General features: G+C 61.6%; 1 protein-coding gene across 2 annotated transcripts in view; it reads left to right on the forward strand.

Moving 5' to 3' along the window:
- The window catches only part of SCUBE1 (signal peptide, CUB domain and EGF like domain containing 1), a 138,824-nt gene that overhangs the window by 90,808 nt on the left and 29,047 nt on the right, over positions 1-18,969 (forward strand). For both annotated transcript variants that reach the window (XM_046013125.1, XM_046013126.1), the window contains 3 exons: positions 8,922-9,038; positions 15,391-15,513; positions 17,557-17,673. In XM_046013125.1, coding sequence (XP_045869081.1) covers positions 8,922-9,038; positions 15,391-15,513; positions 17,557-17,673 — 357 coding nt within the window. The remainder of the gene's footprint in view (positions 1-8,921; positions 9,039-15,390; positions 15,514-17,556; positions 17,674-18,969) is intronic.

The following is an 18,969-nucleotide window of genomic DNA, read 5'->3' on the forward strand; positions in this document are numbered from 1 at the left end:
GGGCAAGTGCTTGCCCAGTCAGAGCGACTCTCAGTGGTTGGCCCAGCTCCCAGGCTTTGTGCAAAATGCCTCCTGGTTTGTGGCAGCAGCCCCCCAAACCTCCCTGTGACGTAGCCCTGAAGCCTGCGCGCCCCCACAGCCAGCCCCCACCCTGAACCGCCACCAGAGCTCCCCACCGACATAGCCTGTCTGAAGGGGCGCCCCTCGGGTAAGAGGCTGCCTGCCCCCCGCGGCTCCTCATGCCGCCCCATCCCACCAGTAGCTAGGTACACTCGACCCCCACGTGCTCCTTCTGGGCCTCCAGACCCTGTCCCCAGCCCCCTCCCTGTCCTGCCTTCACCCTTCCCTAGGTGTTTTGGCCACGCAGGATTTGGTCCAAATGGGCGCCAGAGCCCAGCAGGATGTGACCCCGATGCCCTCTGCCACCTGATGGCCCACTTCCTGATTCGTGTACTGGCTGACGTGGCTCCTTGCCCTGCCTCAGGAGGGTCCTGGAGCTTAAAGTCCAAGCCACAGAGTCCAGGGCACCTTTATTTTACCAATACAGTCTTTGGTTCGTCGGCGCTCTTCCGAGGAGCCCCCGTGTGCAGAAACAGCGGAGTGACTGGGAGTGCCAGTCAGCCACCCACAGCTCCCCTCGCGCCCCAGCCACCGGGGCAGGCAACCGTCCAGCCTTCCTGGATGCTGCTCGCTCAGCTCCTCGGGCCCACCCTCGCCTCCAGGGCGGCTGGCTGGCTCCGCCACGGGCAGGCCCAGTACTGGCCGCAGACCAGGCGTCGGCAGCTGCCTCTCGGCCAAGGGGTAGCCAGAGCTCAGGGCTTCCCGCAGCGAGACTCCCGGGTCTGTCCCAGGGAAGCTGGGATTGGTCCGGGTGGCTCCGCGGGCGGTACCTTTGTTGGAAGAACGTGCGTTTGTTCTTAGAGGTACGTGATTGGAGTTTTGCTGACAGTGATTCTTTCCAGTTTGGTGTCCAGGCCCAGGCTCTGCAGCCAGACCTGGGCTCTGTCCTGACTTCCCCGGTGACCAGCATCGTCTCCAGGCCGGGGGCACCTCACGTGTCTGAGCTTTGGTTTTCTCTTTTGCTAGAAGCGAGGGGGCTGTAGTCTGTATTCCGAAGCAGCTCAGATGAGATGTTCGATGAGGGGCGCCTGGCCTATGTGTGGCACAAGGCACTGCCCTGTCACATTCCGTTCTTTCTTCCCGGCTTCTCCTGCCCAGGCCATTGGTGCTTTCCTAGGGGCCTTGGAATGCTCGGCCCAGGCCATGAAGTGAGAAGCCTGGGGCCCGCCTGACCTCGATCAGGTCGGAGGTGGTGGTGCCATAGGAAAGGGGACCCAAAGAACCAGCGAGGTGAACGAGGGCCTTTCAGCGGCCAGCCAGGCACCTGCAATCTGGACCCTTTCGTGAGGTCTGCCCAGCCTAGGAGCTGCCCAGCTCCCAGGCCAGGACTCGGAGAGGGAAGACAGAACCCATGTGCCAGCCTCACTGGCCCTAGGAAGTCCCAGGGGAGGAGGGGGAGGAGGGGCGCATGGATGCTGGGCATTGCCTCCCTCGGCCCCAGGCTGTCCTCTGCCCTATCTTTCCCTGAATCCCAACAGCCACGCCACACTCCCTCCAGGGAACGGTGGGCAGGGGACTTGCGGCTGGCATGTGAGGGCTCAGAGGGCATTTGCTGCTGGTGGTGGGTGTTCTGAGAAGGTCCCACGTGGTGGGAGGGGCAAGGCAGTGCCGAGGAAGGGTCACGAACTGGGCCTTCATGAGGCTGCTGTAGAATGGGCGTCATGGTCTCACGCTCCTTCCTGAGGATGGCCTCCGGCAAGACGGTGCACGTGAGCCCCACTTTGTCTGCTCGCAGCACCCCTCCCCTTAGTAGCCAGAGCGAAGGCAGGAGCCAGAGGCCAGGAGAAGTCTTGCTGCTGTGACTCTGGTTGAAGAAACTTCCCCAAGGTCTGCTTGTCTCACTCCCGGTCAGCCTCTTCTCTGCCGCGGCCCCCACGCCTGTTGCTACAGACTGCCAGGCACCGTCCCTGAGATCTAGAAGGGCCCTGCTCTCTGAGCACCCAGCAGGCAGGCCCATGAGAGGGTGTCACCCCCGAGATCACAGGCCTGCCCAGTGCCTCCAGAAGACAGTTCCACTGACACTGACAGCAAACTGCCCTCAGCCCGGCCAGGTCCCAGGTAAATGGAGCTGGTGGGGCGGTGCGGGCCTGAGGGCCTGTTCCCTCCACACAGCTGGGCGGGAGTCAGCACAGGGCCCAGGTTAGGTCGCATGGTCACCCACTATGGGCTGCAGAGGTGGCATCCAGAACCCGCCAGGCTCCCTCAAGGTCGGCCTGACCCTTTGAGAACCACAGGCCAAGGGGCCCTCTGGCCTCCAGTGGGACAGAGAGCAGTGCTGGGTGGCAAGCGGGGCTCCCAAGGCCTCCTTTCCCCCTTCCCCTGGGACCCAGCCTGAGCCCCTTCCCTATTGGGGCTGCTGTCCTGGCCTCCACAGTCGCCCTGGCTCCCCGCACCCCCTTTCCCAGGGTGTCCCCCAGGGCCCAGCTTCCCTCAGAGCCCCAGGTGCTCCCAGGACAGAGTCACCCAGCGCCCAGCCCTCATGGTGCCTCTCCCCCCAGAGGCAAGAGCCGCTCTCTGCGGACGGCTCTCAGGAGTGGGCATCGGCCAGCCGAGGCAGAGCAGGGTCACTGGGCAGAGGAGGGAAGGCAGTGAGGTCAGGAGCAGGGGTGGCAGACGGCAGACAGGGATGAGCCCTGCTCCCCACTCCCTGCAGAGGGGCTGGGTGCCCGACCCTTGTCACCTGCCCAGGGGACTTCGAGAAAACCAGCAGGCTCATTGTGCCAGAGGGTCATCCATTGCTGGCAAGGCCCACTACAGGCCACAGGGCCACCCACAGGTCAGTGGGGCTGGCACAAAGAGGTGGGACCTCTGCCAGGGAGCGTGGCTTTTATCCCAAAGTGATAGGAGCCACGGACGGCTCAGGAATCAGCTGAGAGAGGAGAGCGCAAAGGCAGAGATTCCGCTGCTGGGCAGGGAGAGCCAGGGCCTAACCCCTCTTCCCAGCGGGCTTCCCTTGGTCTTAGCAGCAGAAGGGCAGGTGGACCAACCCTGACTGAGGCCTAGACAGGTGGCAGCAAGAGCTCTGGGCTCCTCCTGCCACCAGGGTGGGGCCTGCAGGGGACAGGGCAGATGTCTGGGCCAACGGGGTCTCTGTGGGTCCTGGGGCTCACAGCTCAGCCACCGATCAGAGCCTCCGGAGCCGGCCCTGACCCGTGCCCTGGAGACAAGCCTGGAGTTCCTGGGATTCCCAGTCACACCACGGGGGAGAGCCACAGCCCAGGGACCCGAGGATCTTTTGCCTAAAGTCCCCCAGCGTATCGGGAACTAAGTGTGGCATTCGGGCCTCTGGACCCACGTCCAGTTCTCCTCAGGTCGCTCTCAGCCAGGGGACGCTGCTCAGCCTGCAGTCAGCCCGCGTGAGCTTCCTCCTCGCCCCGTGCCTGTGCCCCTGGCTGGCGCGGCTACACTCGCAGGCGGCTATACTCGCAGGTCCTCTGTGCTGGCGGCTTGTCTTGGGCTCCCTCCCCCTGCAGGGCCCAGCATAGGGCGGGGGCTTGGTCACCTCGCCCCACCTCCTTCCTCCAGGGGCTTGTTCTTTCAGCAGAAATCCGTCCTGTGCTGGGCATGGGGTCCCCGTGACACAGCTCTTCCTGGGGAGTGAGTGGTCTCTGGGGGAGACAACGGCCTGAACAGAAGCCTGGGGCCTGAGAGAGCCAGCAGGGCTCAGGAGAACTCGGAGGGGCCTTCTGAGTCTTGAGGGGCGCACGGGCCTGGGCCACGGGAGCCATCTGTGGAGCCCATGCTTGGATGCGATGGGGTGAGCCGGGGGAGGGGGACCCCGGACTCCTGGCCCAGTAGAGTCCAGGCCCCATTCTGTCTGCCCTGAGGCCTGGGTCAGTGTCAGACGCTCTAGCTCTCTAGCTCTGCTCCTCTCTCTCAGCCGCCCAGCACCAGGGAGTCTTTCCCAAGCTGGTGTTCAGACAGAGCAGGGAGCCCGTCTGCTGCCCCACTAAGCTGAGGTCTCCAGACACCCAGGGACTCTCCGAGGCATATCTGCGCCGCCAGAGCAGAAGCTCAGGTGAAGCCGCGACAGACTCGGTGCTAAGTCTCTGCACGCGGAGGTCTGGGACAGAGCCTGTGGTCACTGCTGGGACAATTTACAAAGCACCATGATGTCCACACTTGTCTGGGCCTTGCACGACCTCCGTGGTAAATGCCGTCACTTCCATGTCGCACGTCAGGAAGCCCAGACTCCAGGAGTAGAAGGGCTCGCCTGAGGCCCCTCGGCCAGGTGTGCACCCCATTTTGTGACTCCACAGCTCCTGCGTTCTGCCCCTGTGCTACGACTGAGACTGTCCACAGGCCTGCCCAGACCTTGGCCCAGACCTAGGGCGGAGCAAGCAGGCAGCACCAGCTCAAAGAGCAGCCCGCCGTCCCAGCCCAGGGCTGGCCTCCCCTGCTCCCATCTGCTCTGCCTCCGTGGGGAAAAGACCAAAGACTGGCCTAGTGACACATGTCGGGTTTTTCCACCTGCTGAAAAGGGGTTTACTCCCAGCCCCTTCCCGCTTTAACCCCCACCCCAAGCCCAGCTTCCCCTGCCTCCAGCCCGGCTGCGTAGGGTAAGAGTTGGCCCCCCTTGCTGGGAAGGAGACCAGGCACCATGAATGCCCATCTCCACTGCCGCACCGCCGGCTGCTTGGAGGCCCCCGACCAAGACCTGGCTCTCTGGCCTGGTCTGGCTCACTCATCCGTCGGGAGTCCCCCAACCTTGGGTCCAAATATTGGCTTCTCTAAGTAGTGGAGAGACCTGAGATACGGGGCTGGCTTCACGGATGCGTGACCCATAGATTTGCCCCGGGCCCTACTCTCAGAAGGGCCCCCAACTGGTTGAGTGTCGGGTTGCCTCTGTCTTGAAATTTTCAATATTTAAGCGAGGGCCCTTCATTTTCACTTTGCATGCGATCTCACAATGGGTAGTTGATCCTGCCTGGACGAGTCCTTGAACTTCCCTGAGCCTCTGTTTCTCTGCCTGCAGAAGAAGCCAACTTCTGGGGCTGATGCAAGGCCAATAGATGAGAAGATCCTTTGTTGGCTGTAGAGGACTGTGTCCTGGGGGGGTTGTTCCCCTTGTTCCTCCAGGGGGAGAGGAGAGGCTTTGGAAAGACCCAGTAGCTCTTTTGGAGAGACTAGAGGGCTCTCGGAGTCCAGAAAGAAAGTCTTCAGTTCCCTGGGACAGCACTCTGAGGGTTTGGCTTTGCCCTCCCCCCTCGCACCCCTGAAGGTCTGGCGCCTGGATTCCGGCCTCCCTTGGCAGCATGTGCTCCTGGATGGGGTGTGGCCTCACCGGGCAGCGGCAGCACCCCATCTGCACCCCCACCCTGCGTGCCAGAGACAGCACCACTGCAGTCCCCAGCCCGTGTTTGCTGTTTGCCTTCGGGGGATCCTGCAGTCAGAGGAGAGGACAGGCTGCCTGGTTTCTGCATCTGAGACAGTGGCGACCCAGTGCCAGGCCTGGGTGCCTCTAGTCCTGGGAAGCAGGGAGGTGAGGCTGCTTTTTGAGGCAATCAGAGAGAGCGGTCGGGGGGGAGGGTCCCAGGCTGATGCTCCATCCAGGACAGGGAGCTCCCTCAGCAGCTCCCAGCAGCCTCCGCTTGGAAACTCCCAGGCACAAAGCTCCCAGTGCCACCCAGGCTGGCCCATCCTGTAACTGTAGAGTTCACTCCCCAAACCCCACTTGAGCTCAAAGGACTGGGTAGACTGTGTCATCCTTCTTTCTGTGCATCTCGCATCGTGCCGTAGACATCCGCTATCCTCAGAAGGACACAGCCACCAACCCTGTGCTGTCGAGGGGACGCTGGGGGCCTGGCAGGAGCAGTGGCCTGGACAGCGTAGAGGACAGGCTGGAGGCTGGTTGCTCGGTGCACTGCCCCCTCCCCCGCCCAGCACAGGGCCTGGCCTCAGTATTGGCTCTTAGCATTACTTCACGAGCCTAGAGGCATCGGCTACCCAGAGTGAGGCAGTGGTTGGGAAGACAGGGACCGTTGGCAAGGCTATGAATGTCACAAAGGCAGACTCTGGTCGCCAGGCCCAGAACGGCAGCTGTTAAGGGCAGGGGCTGGCATCAGATGCTAAAGAAGTACCAAGACCAGGCCTGGGGGCCCCGGGGGCAGTGCGCTCAGAGACCGGGAGCGCTGGAACAGGAGCTGTCAGGGTGGGATGCAGAGAGTGTGGTACCTGCTGGCGCTGGGACTGCAGAGTTCAGGCTGTCGGATGGGTCGGAGTCGGACCCAGCGGGTCCCACCAGCTCTGCCACTTAACGCACAACCCTGGGCTGATTCCTTGCCAGGGAGGTGGAAGGGGCGGGAGCTGCCTCACAGAGCTGCTGAGAGCCTGGGGGACGTGAGGCTTGGAAGGCTGCGCTGGGACTGGAGCAGGGGACCTGCCACAACCAAGTGCTGTGGAGTGATGGTGTCAGCACCCAGAACTCTGACGGGGCCTTCCCCGGGGGCCCCCGAACCCCTCGCTCAGAATGTGAAGTTTAGGCCCCAGACGTTGTCTGGGGCAACACAGGAGATTAAACGTGTGGACCGTGCAGGGGAGAAGTTAGAGAGTGGATGACTCTCCATGCCGACCCCAGCCCCCTCCTGGCCTCCGCCTGCCCTGTGTGTGCTGAGTCCCGTCAGTTCTGGAAGGCCACGTTCCGAGTCCCCCCAGATCCCCAGGGATGTGAAGGGCCAACAGGAGCCCATTTGGCCAGGTCCATTTCTCAGGGACACAGCCGCACCCCACCTCCCCACAGAGAGGCCCAGTCGCCGTCACTGTCCCCAAGTAAGGTCATAGCTATGTTCCAGTCCCAGTTGTCCGGGGCCTGAGCCTTATTTCCCTGGCCCTGGAGAGCAGGCAGGCCCTCGGAGGGGCTCTCCCACATGAAAGGCTGAAACAGCACCTGGAGCCTGCGTTGGCTCTTTGATGTGGGGCTGGGAGGCGGGATTTCCTCTCTGGTTAAGCCCAGGAGGGCAGCTGCCATTTGTGGAGCAGCTACTACATGCCAGGACCCAGACCGAGCGCTTCGAGCAGGGAACCTGTTTGATCCTCACCTCCGGCCCGGGAGGGAACGCTTGTCGTCCTCCCCTGCCAGGTGCGGGTGCCGCGGTCCAGCCCGGGGGTAGCCTACCTGGGTCAGTCCGTGAGCGACAGGGCAAAGCTCACACTCTGTCCTGCCCGCCTCCGCTGCCCCAGTAAATAGGCAGGTGGGGAGACAAGAGGGCCCGAGCAGGCCAGACTCCAGGCAGAGCCCGGCTCCCGCTAACAAAGGCCAACCTGGTACAGGGAAGGGCCGTGGCCTTCTTTCTGCACCTGGGGCCTGGGAAGCTCCTTGCAGAGGTGGTCTTTGAGCGGGGCCTGGGGACACCAACCCATGAGAGACCTCCACGCCGCTGGGCCAGTGCACACACAGGCAGGAAAACTCACAGAACTGCACACACCCAGCTGGGGGTCTAAGATTGGTGGAGACGCACAGAGAGACAGACTAGGAGGAGTCAGAGGCAGGGAGACTCGCCTTTCACAAGTAGTTACGGCTCATCCTATCATGGCGAAGACTTCAGCCTCGAGAAGCAGGGTCGGGGGCCCTCTGCCACCCCAACCCCTGTTCCAGAACACTCAGGACGCCGCCTGCTATGCCCCACCCGGCAGGATCACAGAGATGCAGACGTACACACAGAGGGAAAGCCAGATTTCCCCGCTCCCTGCCCTGCTACCCAACCCCCCCCCACACACACACACAAATTGAAGTTCAAAGGCAAGGCATCATGAATTTGGTATAATGAGCAGCAGGGACTCCTGGCTACTGGGGTGTGTATTCAGTGATCACTCCTCTGGGAATACAGACACCACAGAAGGACAGACAATAAACCAATTTAGGGGAACCTTCAGGGAAAATGTCCACGGGGCCAGGTGCCCAGAGGAAGCCAAGGTGGGCAGGCAAAGAGTTTTGGATTTTAAAAGCTGGGGCCTTTGACTCCTCAATTCCCGACAACGAAGAGAAGAGGGAAGCCCATTCAGGCACGGTTCCCACAAGATCAAAGCACACAGCTGCTCGGGAAGAAACCCAGGTCGAAAGGCCCAGAGGCCTAGGAATGGGCTCCTCCGTGTGCGGGCCACCTGCGCCCTGGTGACCCAGCTCTGCCAGCCCCTTCTCCGGGCCTGGGAAGGATCATTCTCACCACACGACGGATTCGGTGACCTAGGCTCTGCCCCAGCCATTCCAGGCCCTTTGAATTTGCAAAGGGAAAAAAAACACTAGACAAGCTTCAAGTGGACAAAAACCAGACGCCTTTAGCTTATGGCTCAGTGAGAACAGATGTTGAGCTTAGTGCCTCATCAAGGTGATGGATGGTGTACGGGCTCGGGGAACCCCCTGTTGGAAACAGCCAGGACCACAAGCCAGTCCACGCAGAGACCAGTTTGGGAGCCCCAGGGACTGCGAGTCTGGGTTTGGAATCCAAGTCCGGGCAGGACAAGGATTTAGGAAGCTGGCCCTAGGCAGTTAGATACCAGCCACGCTGATCTCCGCAGCGCGGCCCTGTTGGCAGTGACCTTTCCTCAAGCACAGCCCTCTGGAGCGTTCAGACCTTTACCCACCCACCATCATCATCACAGTGGGTCCTCAGCGGCAGCCCCACAAGAATGGTGCCATTCTCCCATTTTACACATGGGGAGCTTGAGGCTTGGGGAAGCCCACAGCTAGAGGGGAATTCAGAACTCCAGTTCAGGTCTCCTGTCTCAGTTGGTCCTCCCATGGATGGAGAAAGGAGGTGGCTTCCGTAGGAGGAGACTGAGCATCTCTGTCTCCCCACCCCCAGAGACGTGTGCGGTAAACAACGGAGGCTGTGACCGGACCTGCAGGGACACGGCCACTGGCGTGCGGTGCAGCTGCCCCGTGGGATTCACGCTGCAGCCCGACGGGAAGACATGCAAAGGTCAGCTCAGAGCCACTCAGGCAGGGGCGGGGGCTGCATGCTTCGCTGCACGTGACCGTGGCTGCCTGTGATGGTAGAGGGGAGTCCGGGGTCAGCCGTACTTCTGCTGGAGAGGCCGACAAGAGGGAGGGTCCACACCAGGGCACTACCCAGGTTTCAAGTTAGGGTCCTGCTGTCCAAGGAAAGGGCTGCCCGCTGTGCTAGGCTAGCGGTGTCTTCACTGCAGGAACTCCTGGGTCCCCAGTGATTCATTGTGGCCCTGGGTGGGGGGTGGAGTAGAGGTGGGGGTCGGCCATCTCTTCACCCTCAAGCTCGTGGTAGCATCTGGCAGAGCTGGGGCAACAGCACAACCCAGGGAGGTTTGGGAAGGGCCGGTCTCCTTGTACCGGGGTGGGATTGTCTTCTTGCCACCGGTAGAAACATGCGGACGCTGTGTGTCCATGTCGCTAGAGGAGTGACAGGTGGGGGCTCTCAACTAGGACCTGGGGAGGCAGAAGGACCTCCATCTGCAATTAGAAATGAGGCTCTAGGAGGATGAGGGGAAGCCTGTGGGAACGGGCCAGTCTCCCAGCCTCTGCAAGAGAGCAGGTAGACCTTTCTCTGTTCCTGCTGGTTCCCTGGCTCACCCCCACAGAGTTCCTGAGTCCCTCCAAGGGCACTTGGGGTGTTAGGGCTCCCTCAGGAAACAAGAAGCAAGGGGAGCAGAGAAGTGACAACTGTCAGGGCTCTGGAGACTGAAAGGCCACCCCGCAGCCCCGGCCGAGGAGCCCTGAGCAACCACAGCCGTTGGGCAGGGAATAGAGGGGACCGACAGTGCCCCTGCAAGGGAGGGAGGGGCAGCCCCTCGTGCCAGGCTGGCCCTGCGAGTCCCCCCCCCCGCAGCCGTGGGCCCCTGCCGCCCACCTTGCTGGGGAGCCGGCCAGGCTGGAGGGGTGCGAGTGGAAGGACGGAGGGGCTTGAACTCCCTGAGTCCAGTGGGTGAAGATGCGGACAGCAGAGGCTTCCGTAGGTTTTAAATAGTCCGAGGGGGGCTATTTTCAAGCCTGTAAAAATAGATAGCATGTGACTTCCCCTTCCTAGCTGCTCTGCTGGGAAGAAACTAGGGATTATTGACAGAAATAACAGTCCTCCCACCTGTTTATTTGAAAATAAAGCCCTTCTGTAGCCCCTGCTCGGCCCACTTGGAGCCGAGTCGCAACACGTGGACCGGATGCCAGGGGGACGGGCCAGGGCTCCCCGCGGGCCCAGCCGTCCCCACAGCCGGCAGCGACACAGCAGGCCTGGCCCCGTGCCCTCAGCGCTGGGGCAGAAGAGGGTAAAGTCGGACCATGCTACCTCCCTCTCGGGCATGGGACCGCAGGGCCGGGCACAGCTCGGTCCCTGACCTGAGGCCCTGGGAGCTGGCACCAGGAGCCCAGCTGTCTGTGCCACAGCCATGCCCCAGCCGAGCACCTGTGGGGGACTATGCTGGCCTTTGGGAGGCTGGGGGGCACCTGTCCCCACCCCACCTCCACCTCATGTCTGGGGGATGGGAGGTGCTGCGGGGAGCTCCCCACAGCCGGAGGCCTACCCCGCTGAGCCCCCCACCCTGCTTCCCACAGCTCCTCCTGAACCACTCCAACCCTTTAACAAGGGCTGCCCCTGCTCAGGCCTTTGCCCTCAGCCAGATTCCCCCCACCCCCTGCCCTGCAGGCAGGTCTCATTCACTGCCGTACCAGATGGGGTTTCTGGGCTGCCCCCGTGTGCAGGGGCTGGGGAGACAGGTGAATGAACCAGACCTTCCCTGTCCCTGGAGATCCTCTATCGGATGCTGAAGACAGTTTCTCCGTTTTTAAAATCACGAGCTATACCTGCGTCACTGACTGCTTGGTGCTGGATGGAGACGTAGAGCCTGGCAGCAGGCGAGGACCGGAGCCCGCCCTGCGCCGGGGCTGGGAGGCCATGGGGAGCAGCATTCATCTTGGCGGCCTTTCTAGCGGCGCCATGGCCAGGGGTGCGAGGACCCAAAGGGGTCCAGGGTGCCCAGGTGTGTGAGACGTGGGGGAGGCCAGGCCAGATGGTGCAGGGACTGTGTGCTGGGGGGGCTGGGCCCTTCATTCTTCCAAACCTTGGCAGGCTCCCCAGACACTCCCGGGCAGGGAAAGCACCGGCTTGGGTTTCCATTTTGAGCCGGTCCGTGACCACAGCTTGGACAGGGTTCTCAGGGTAGGGTCTGAAAGAGCAGCGAGGCAGCCGCTGGCTTCACCCCGGCTGGAGGTGACATGACCTGACCCAGGTGCTGGCCGCGGTAGTGGAGATGAGATGCTGTCCTGGATATCCGGGTATCGGATATTGTCCTTGGAGGTAGAATTTAAGGATTGTGGGACTAGTCAAAAACCGCATCACGTCCTCAAATCAGAGAACACTGGAAAATGAAGACTGACCTCCAGGCTTGGCGTCTCAGAGCCTCGCGCACAGCCCAGGCTCCCTGGAGCCGACCGGAGAGAGGCAGGTCAGGGCGCGGGCACGTGGCAGGACCAGCCCAGCTGGGAATTCCCGGCCCCGAGGCTTCGGCTCCGCAGTGGGCGTGCAGCCCTGGTCCTGGCAAGGGCCCAGAAGGGATATCAAAGGAGTGATTTCAAAGGTTCAGCGTATCCTGGAAGCCACAAGCCACTGTGAAGCAAGACCAATGGCTGGAGGGTGAAGGTAACAAAGGTCCTGGAAAATCCGGAGTTGAAGGCCCCGGGCACACAGGGGTCACACAGGCGGGTGGAGACACACATGGGAAAGTGGGGGTAATTCTGCCCGAAACACAGGAGCCATGGTGTGAGTGGGAGGATGTGTCCCAAGCTCTGTTTCAAGAGTGTGGACAGTGCAGGGGTCCAGCCTCAAGGCTCCCTGTTCGGTGCTGCACCTGCTTGACATTGGGAAGGGGGCACCTTGCTGATCGGCCCTTCTGAGAGGAAGGAGGTCTGGGGCCTTGACTCCCAGAGCTGGAACCTGGATTTCCTCAGAGACACCGGCCCCTCCTCCCAGCACCTTCCAGAAGAGTCTGAGAGAACTCCCACCCACCATCTGTTTCCTCTTCTCCCTCACCTGCCCTCTGCCCAGCAGCATGCCCTCCCCACAAGGCTGCTCTAGGGCAACGCCAGCCCACGCTCACCCGGAAGCCCTCCACATGGCCCCTGGGGTGCCGTGCTGTGCCCCCACAGCGGGATGGACAGAAGGGAGCAGGAACCGTTGTCCTTCTCTGTGTTCCTATAGCTCCCACCCCCCTTCCCTCCCCCGCCCCGATGCTTGAACAGACTGGCTGATGCATCTGAAGGTTCCCAGCGGCCCAAGACCCGACCCTACTTTCAGCCACTCCGACTCCTTCATTCTTTATCCCCTCAGTGAATGCTGCGGGCAGTCACGCGGTGCAGGCCGCATACTGGGTCCGGGGGCCCCAGACAGGAGCCAGCTCCCCCATCTGTGTCCATGACAAGGGGACAGCCAACTCTGGAGGGGATGTCAGGGAAGGCTTTCCAGGGAGGCAGCTGTTTCCAGGGCCATGCCATGTGGGGGCCGCACTGGGTAAGGCCGCCGGAGTCTGGGCCGCCAAGGCAGAAGCCAAGCATGCAGAAAGGGGAAGGCAGGACACCCAGGCCCAGGATGCCCAGGGAAGGGCCTACAGAAAGGGGCTGGCCCTTTATCCTGGGATGCCTGGGGGCCACGGGAGACTTGTAAACAGGTAGGGGTCTGCTAGCTGCCTTTTGGGATCAGGACCAGTGTGGGCACAGTGAGGAAAAAGAAGAGCCTTAGAAGGGCAGGAAGGGGAGAGAGGGGCAGAGGCCACACCCCAGGCTCCCATCAGAATGAAGGTCCAGGGGCTGTGTGACTGTACCCTGGCTAGAGCTAAGGGGTGCTTCTCCCACTCCGCCCCCCAGGCTGCCGCCACACCAGCCTGGCCTCAAGCAAACATGCTTTCCATGGCCTGTCTGGTTGTCGTGACAGCCCGCGGCTGACGGGCCCAGATGGGGATGAGGACAGGATTGGGGGTTCCAGAAGGCCTGAGGCATTCCTGAGGAGGCAGGCCCCCTCTGCACATTTAGTCTGTGAGAGGCACCTGTTCCCAGCCCAGTTCACAGATGGGGAACGTGAGGCTCAGAGAGGCGCCTTTCCCTGCCCAGGATCACACAGCTAGCCGGGAGAGATGAGACCGGTCTCCGTTCTCCTGCCAGAGGCTTTTAGCTAGAAATTTCCCCATCTTCCTATAATTCCCAAGGAGAGAGGATGACAGAGATGCCCAAGCCTCCACCCAGGACAGGCCCTCAACTGAACATAATGTCCACTCTCTGGAGGCTGTGGGGTCGGCACGGTGCTCTGGAGACAGCTGGAGCTGGGCCCCAATTTGGCTGCTACGTGTAGCTACGATCCCCTCTGTAGAATGAGGGACCTGGTCCCCCAGGTGTTTTGAAGATCATACAAGACTTTGACAGAAAGTGCTTGGCCTGGGCACCAGGATGAGCTGGTGCCCAGTAGGTACAGTGAGCACCACAAGGTCTGACTGCCTGCTGTGGGGTCTGGGCTCACCCATAGGCATTTTTGTTCCTAGAACACACGCATGTGCAGAATTCCCAGACTTGAGAAGTTATTGTTTTTAGTGGTCATCACCTTGGCGAGCACACATAGAGCACCTACTGTATTCAGTGGCGTGAAGTCACCCAGGCAGCGGCACAGCCGGGATTCAGGGCCAGGTCTGATAACCCAAAGGCCTCCCTTAATGGGGAATACCTCGGGTTCCCCTCCTTTGCCACCTTCCTGGTGCCAGAGTCACCAGAACATGCAAACAGAGTGGGTCTTTGGGGTAGAAGTGCCTGGGGTGGAGAGGGGGACAGCCAAGGGCAAGGAGATGCAGCAGCATGCCCGCTGGGTGCCCTGCACCCCGCAGCGCCTGGTCCCACAGGGGGTCCCCAGGAAAGCCACTCTGGTTGCAGTGGTCCTGGGCTAGGCCACATCCCCTCCCAGAGGCTCTGAGGACTGCCCACGGGGCGCCTCAGCCTTGCTCAGGACCGCACAGCTGGGGTTTTTTTTGGGGAGCATTCTATGGGAATACCGCTTTAGGACTGTCCTGCGGGTGTCGGGTCTAGTTTGTTTGGTTTGCGGAAAAAGAGGTGAGGCGCCGTCCGCGATCTGGAGTCGCCGGGGTGGGACAAAGTCCCCTCCGTGGGGCTCAGCACAAAGCGGGCAGGTGGACCTTGCTCGTACGGTGATGCCAGTTACACAGGACAGAGCACCCGGGTCCCCACACTCAGGACAGGCGCAGCGGGGGCGGGGGTCCAAGTCAGCAGCTCTGCGGAGACACGGCCAATGACCAACTCGGAGGAGTCCTTTCTGGTTTCTTCGCTTCCTCCCAGCGCCTCCAAATCAGGGTGAGAACCCCGTTGCGAAAGCTCTGCTACTACGTGCTGCGTCGTGTCAGCATGGGGAGCTTTGGGGTCGGGGCCAGGAGGAACGGTGGAGTCAAAAGAGGCACCTCAGGGCCAGGGTCTCTGACGACACAGTCTGCCTGGCTGGCCTGGAGCCCAGAGAGCAAAGCCCAGAGAAGCAGGCGGAGGCGGGGCGGGAAGGAACTCACGAGTGAGTCGAGTGAGTCGGGGGGACGTTTGTGATGCGTCTGCAGCAGGCCATGCCGTGAGGGAGAAAGCCCCCCATCACTAGAGATATGCAAGCAGAGGCCACCTGGCCAGGCTGCTTGGGAGGGGCCATTTGTTGCATGGGGCTAGGCCCGGTGACCTCCCAGGGTCCCGCCACAGCAGTTAGAAACTGCTCAGACCAATAGGCGGCATTAGAGGGGGACGCCAGCCAGCCCGGGAACACCGGTCACCTTCCCAAGCCTCCGTCTCCCATCATAAAATGGGCAGTAACCCCACAGACTGCGGACTGAGAGCTCACTCAGCACAAGCAGCCCAGGACCACTAGTTCGTCAGCTCCTCCTGGTGTTCTTCCAGGGTGGGGGAGCCAAGGCTCCGGGGCCCAGTAGCTCACCCCAGGGCACAGCCATGGGGAAGCAGCCGGCCCGCTCCAGGCTGCACCGCCTCCCCGAGTGTCGTCCCGATCCCATCCCTGTCGTCTTGTCCCGCACACAGCCGTCACTTCCTCCTCTCTTGGCCGCCAGTGCCGCCCAGGCTCACAAAATTGCGGGGGGCAGCGTAGCTCAGCCTCCCGCCCTGCCCCCCGCTGCTGCAAGCCAGGCCCCTGGGCCACTCCGATGGGGATGCGGGGGCCGGAGGAGGCCGGGGCGCCAGGGGGCGCAGGGAGTCGCGGAGGCAGGGGCCCCGCCACCTGGCAGCCCAGCCCACTCGCCTCGCCCTGCCCGCTGGGCGCCCCGCAGACATCAACGAGTGCCTGGCCAACAACGGGGGCTGTGACCACTTCTGCCGCAACACCGTGGGCAGCTTCGAGTGCGGCTGCCGGAAGGGCTACAAGCTGCTGACCGACGAGCGGACGTGCCAAGGTGAGCCCCACCCCGTGCACACCCGGCGACCTTGCCCGCCCTTCCCGGGCCTGCGCGGGCACCTGTGGGGGTGGGGGGCGAGGGCCGGGGCGTGTCAGCCCCCACTGGCCTTTCCAGCTTCTCTGTCTTTCATGACTCTAGGGGTCCTCACATCACCCAGTCCAACCCGCCCCTTTTATGGATGCGAAACTAAGGCCTGGAGGTGCATCAGAGAGAGAGAGAGAGAGAGAGAGAGTGTGTGTGTTCAGGGAGGCGGCGGGGGGGCAGAGCTCATCAGCTCCGGCACCCTGTCCTTCCTGGTGGCGCCCCCCGACATTGGCTCCAGAGGTGGGCTGCCGCCACCTGGTGGACGGCGTGGCACACTGCAGGCGCTCTCCTGCAGCTCTTCCTTAGGGTTCCTGGGCGCCTTCGAGGCATGGTGTGAGGTCTGGGCAGAAGCCCGGAGTCACAGTCCTGCCCAAGCCCAGGAGAGAGACATGCAGGATGCAGTGAGAGCCCAGAGGATGGGCAGTGGGAAGAGAGGTCAGGGAAGGCTTCCTGGGGGAGGGGACACTGCTGAATAGGCATTTTCCCAGAGGAGTGGCAGGCTGCACGTGGCCGAGTCGGCATTATCTGTGCCGCTCAGGACTGGCCCTCAGGGACGAGGGATGTGCTCTCCCGAGGACACCGAGGAAGGCAAGAGCAGAAGACCGGTGAGGGGGTTCTGGGGCCAGCCTGTCCTGGACTCTTCCTGTGACCCCAGCCTCCTCCCTGACTTGGCCTCTTCCTCCCTTGTGGGTCTCCTGGCTCTGTCTTCCCCTTAGCATGTGGGCCCGTTGGGAGCACGTCACGTCTCCAGACTCCTCTGCACGTTGACTTAGTTTCTCCATCTGCCTTGCCAAGTTCGTGGAGGCCTAAGGGAGGGCCCTTGACTTTATACCCCCAGCTGCCCCGTGGGACCGGAGGGACACCACTGAGGAGGAGGCCTTGATGTTTTGTTTCTGGGCTCCAGCCAGTCTTCTCCACTCCCTGGAGGCCCCGTGCGCCCCCTCCCGGCCTTTGCTCAGAGTGCCCTTCCGCTACTTCCACTCCTTACTTCCAAGCTAGTCTCATCCGTCAAGGTCTAGTCCAGGTGCCACCAGTACCAGGAGATCTTCCCAGATTCCCCTGCTGGGAGGGATCACATCCTCCTTTGAGCACCCCAGTGTGATTCCTTCCTTGTGCTAGATTATTACAAACACACGTATATCATCAACGTGTGTAGTCCCATGAGCTAATATATTCAAAGAATGACCTCCAACAGCAGTGCCCATGGAAAGGTAGGTCGGTGGCTGTTTTGCCCTCGGGAGCCCCCATCAGCTGTCCCATGAGAGCCATTTTCCTCAGAATTTACGGCCAGGACAGACTTGTCTTCTGTGAGCATGCTGTTCATTTCCTCCTTTCCAGTAACAGCACTCTGTGACCCTTTTTCCTTTTTTACCCTGGCTGCCAGGAAGCTCAGGATCAAATTTCATGTACCATCAAGGCTTTCTTGTTATCCCTTAGGGGTGGCATATCCCCCTCCCCCCCCGCCATACCTTTTCTCTTTGAGCTGTTTTCCTTGTTTTCTCAAGAGACTTCTTGGAGTGGCCAGAAAACACAGTGTGGTCAGCCTCCCAAAGGCCTGGTTTTGTGTCCCAGTTCACTTGTCTCCTCAAGCAAGCCCCTCGCAGTTTCCTGAAGATGCAGATTAAATACTCGTCCTGATCACACTAGAATGTGAGATAGGAAAAAGGCAGAAATTCATCAGACCTTGTATCCAGAGTACTTCCAGCCTGCCCACCCCCCGAAGAGATGGGAAGTGGCTTCTAACCCAGAGATGCAAGGTTCTTGGAGACAGACTGGAAAACCAGGCTATGACCGGAAGGCTGACATTCACTGTGGACTGGCTGTGCCCCACGCCTCAGGGCCCAGGGGCTGTCTGTGTGCGGCTGTGTGTTGAGAGACTGCGTGAGTGACAGGCCATGCCCCACCCACCGCGCCCTGAAGCTCCTCCCTGCACTTTGTCTCCTTGTGGCCACGCAGACATCGACGAGTGCTCCTTCGAGCGGACCTGCGACCACATCTGCCTCAACTCCCCGGGCGGCTTCCAGTGCCTGTGTCACCGCGGCTACACGCTCTACGGGACGACCCACTGCGGAGGTCTGCAGCCCGCCCGCCAGGGCCACCTCCCCCCTGAGGCACGCGCCTGGCCGCACGGCCACCTCGGCTGCACCCCACACCCTGACCCCGACCTTGACTCCAGAGGGCCTGGAAGGGACTTTTAAGCAAAGCCAGGTTCTGGTGGTCAGAGGGGCTCAGCTGAGAGCAAAGGTGGGAAGGTGGGGGCGGGGAGCAGCAGGTATCTGCTAAGTGTCAGGCCTCCGGCCAGGCTGTGGGCATAGGCCCCTGGAAACGGCAGTTGCAAGGGAACCTCAGTCCAGAACGGAGAACGGCCACTACACAGAATCCCACAGACGATTTGTCCCAGTGGGAGAGGGTGATGACGGAGAAAGGCTGCAAATGGAGATGGGTGTCGGGGAGGGGGTTGGAGTTCCTAAAGGAGGAGCTTCTGGGTCAAGATGAAGGACAGGATGCCAGAAGGATCAGCATATGCAAAGGCACTGAGGTGGCACAGAGAGACCCAGAAGCAGTGGGGAGAGCCCCGGGAGGGAAGGAGAATGTGGTGCTCGATGCAGACGGAGGAAGCAGGGCTGTGTGAGGCGTGCAGTTGACTTGGGTTTTCTTCCTAATGCGAAGGAGGGCTTAAGTAGAGGTGTGCCGTGGGCATGTTCAGGTCATGAGAGAGAGCACTCTCGCTGCCGCATGTTTAGGAGAGTGGAACTGAGGGCACCAGCAGGGAGACTGCTCAGGCATGGGAGCCAGAGCCACTGAGCTCGGGCAGGGTGGGAAGTGTGCAAAGAAGGGGAAGGTTCTAGAAGTGTTTAGCTACGGATGATGGGACTTGGAGGTGTACAGGCCTGGCAGGTGAAAGTGGGGGAGCCAAGAATGGCCCCAAGGTCCTAGGGTCTCATTTCCTGTGACCACACTCCCTCTGCTGGGCAGCCGTGGAGGTCAGACAGGGTGAGGCGGGAAGTGATCGAGCACAGCTGGTGTTGGGGGGAAGAGGCTCCTGGGGTGGGTTACAGATTCTTCTGGAAGGACCCCAAAAGCCTGGGCACTGGCTCTGCTGGGCCTGCCGCTCCCAAACTGCAGGCGCCCAGACGCTGAGAGCCCGGCATCCCAGCATGAGGATGGCCCAGTCCCTCTCCCCGTCTCCATCGGTGCTCTGGCTCCCTGGTGGCCCGCGAGGGAAGCGTTGGAGGTGGCTTCTCTCACCGGGCCCGTTGTGCAGAGGGAAACAGCCTGTCCAAAGCCCCAGCAAGAGAGAACCCGCGACTCCTGCCTCACAAGACCTGCTTGCCACTTGAATTCTGTGCTGCCTTTTGCCCTCCCCCA

Source organism: Meles meles, chromosome 7, assembly GCF_922984935.1.
Source record: "Meles meles chromosome 7, mMelMel3.1 paternal haplotype, whole genome shotgun sequence".
Classification (NCBI taxonomy): domain Eukaryota; kingdom Metazoa; phylum Chordata; class Mammalia; order Carnivora; family Mustelidae; genus Meles; species Meles meles.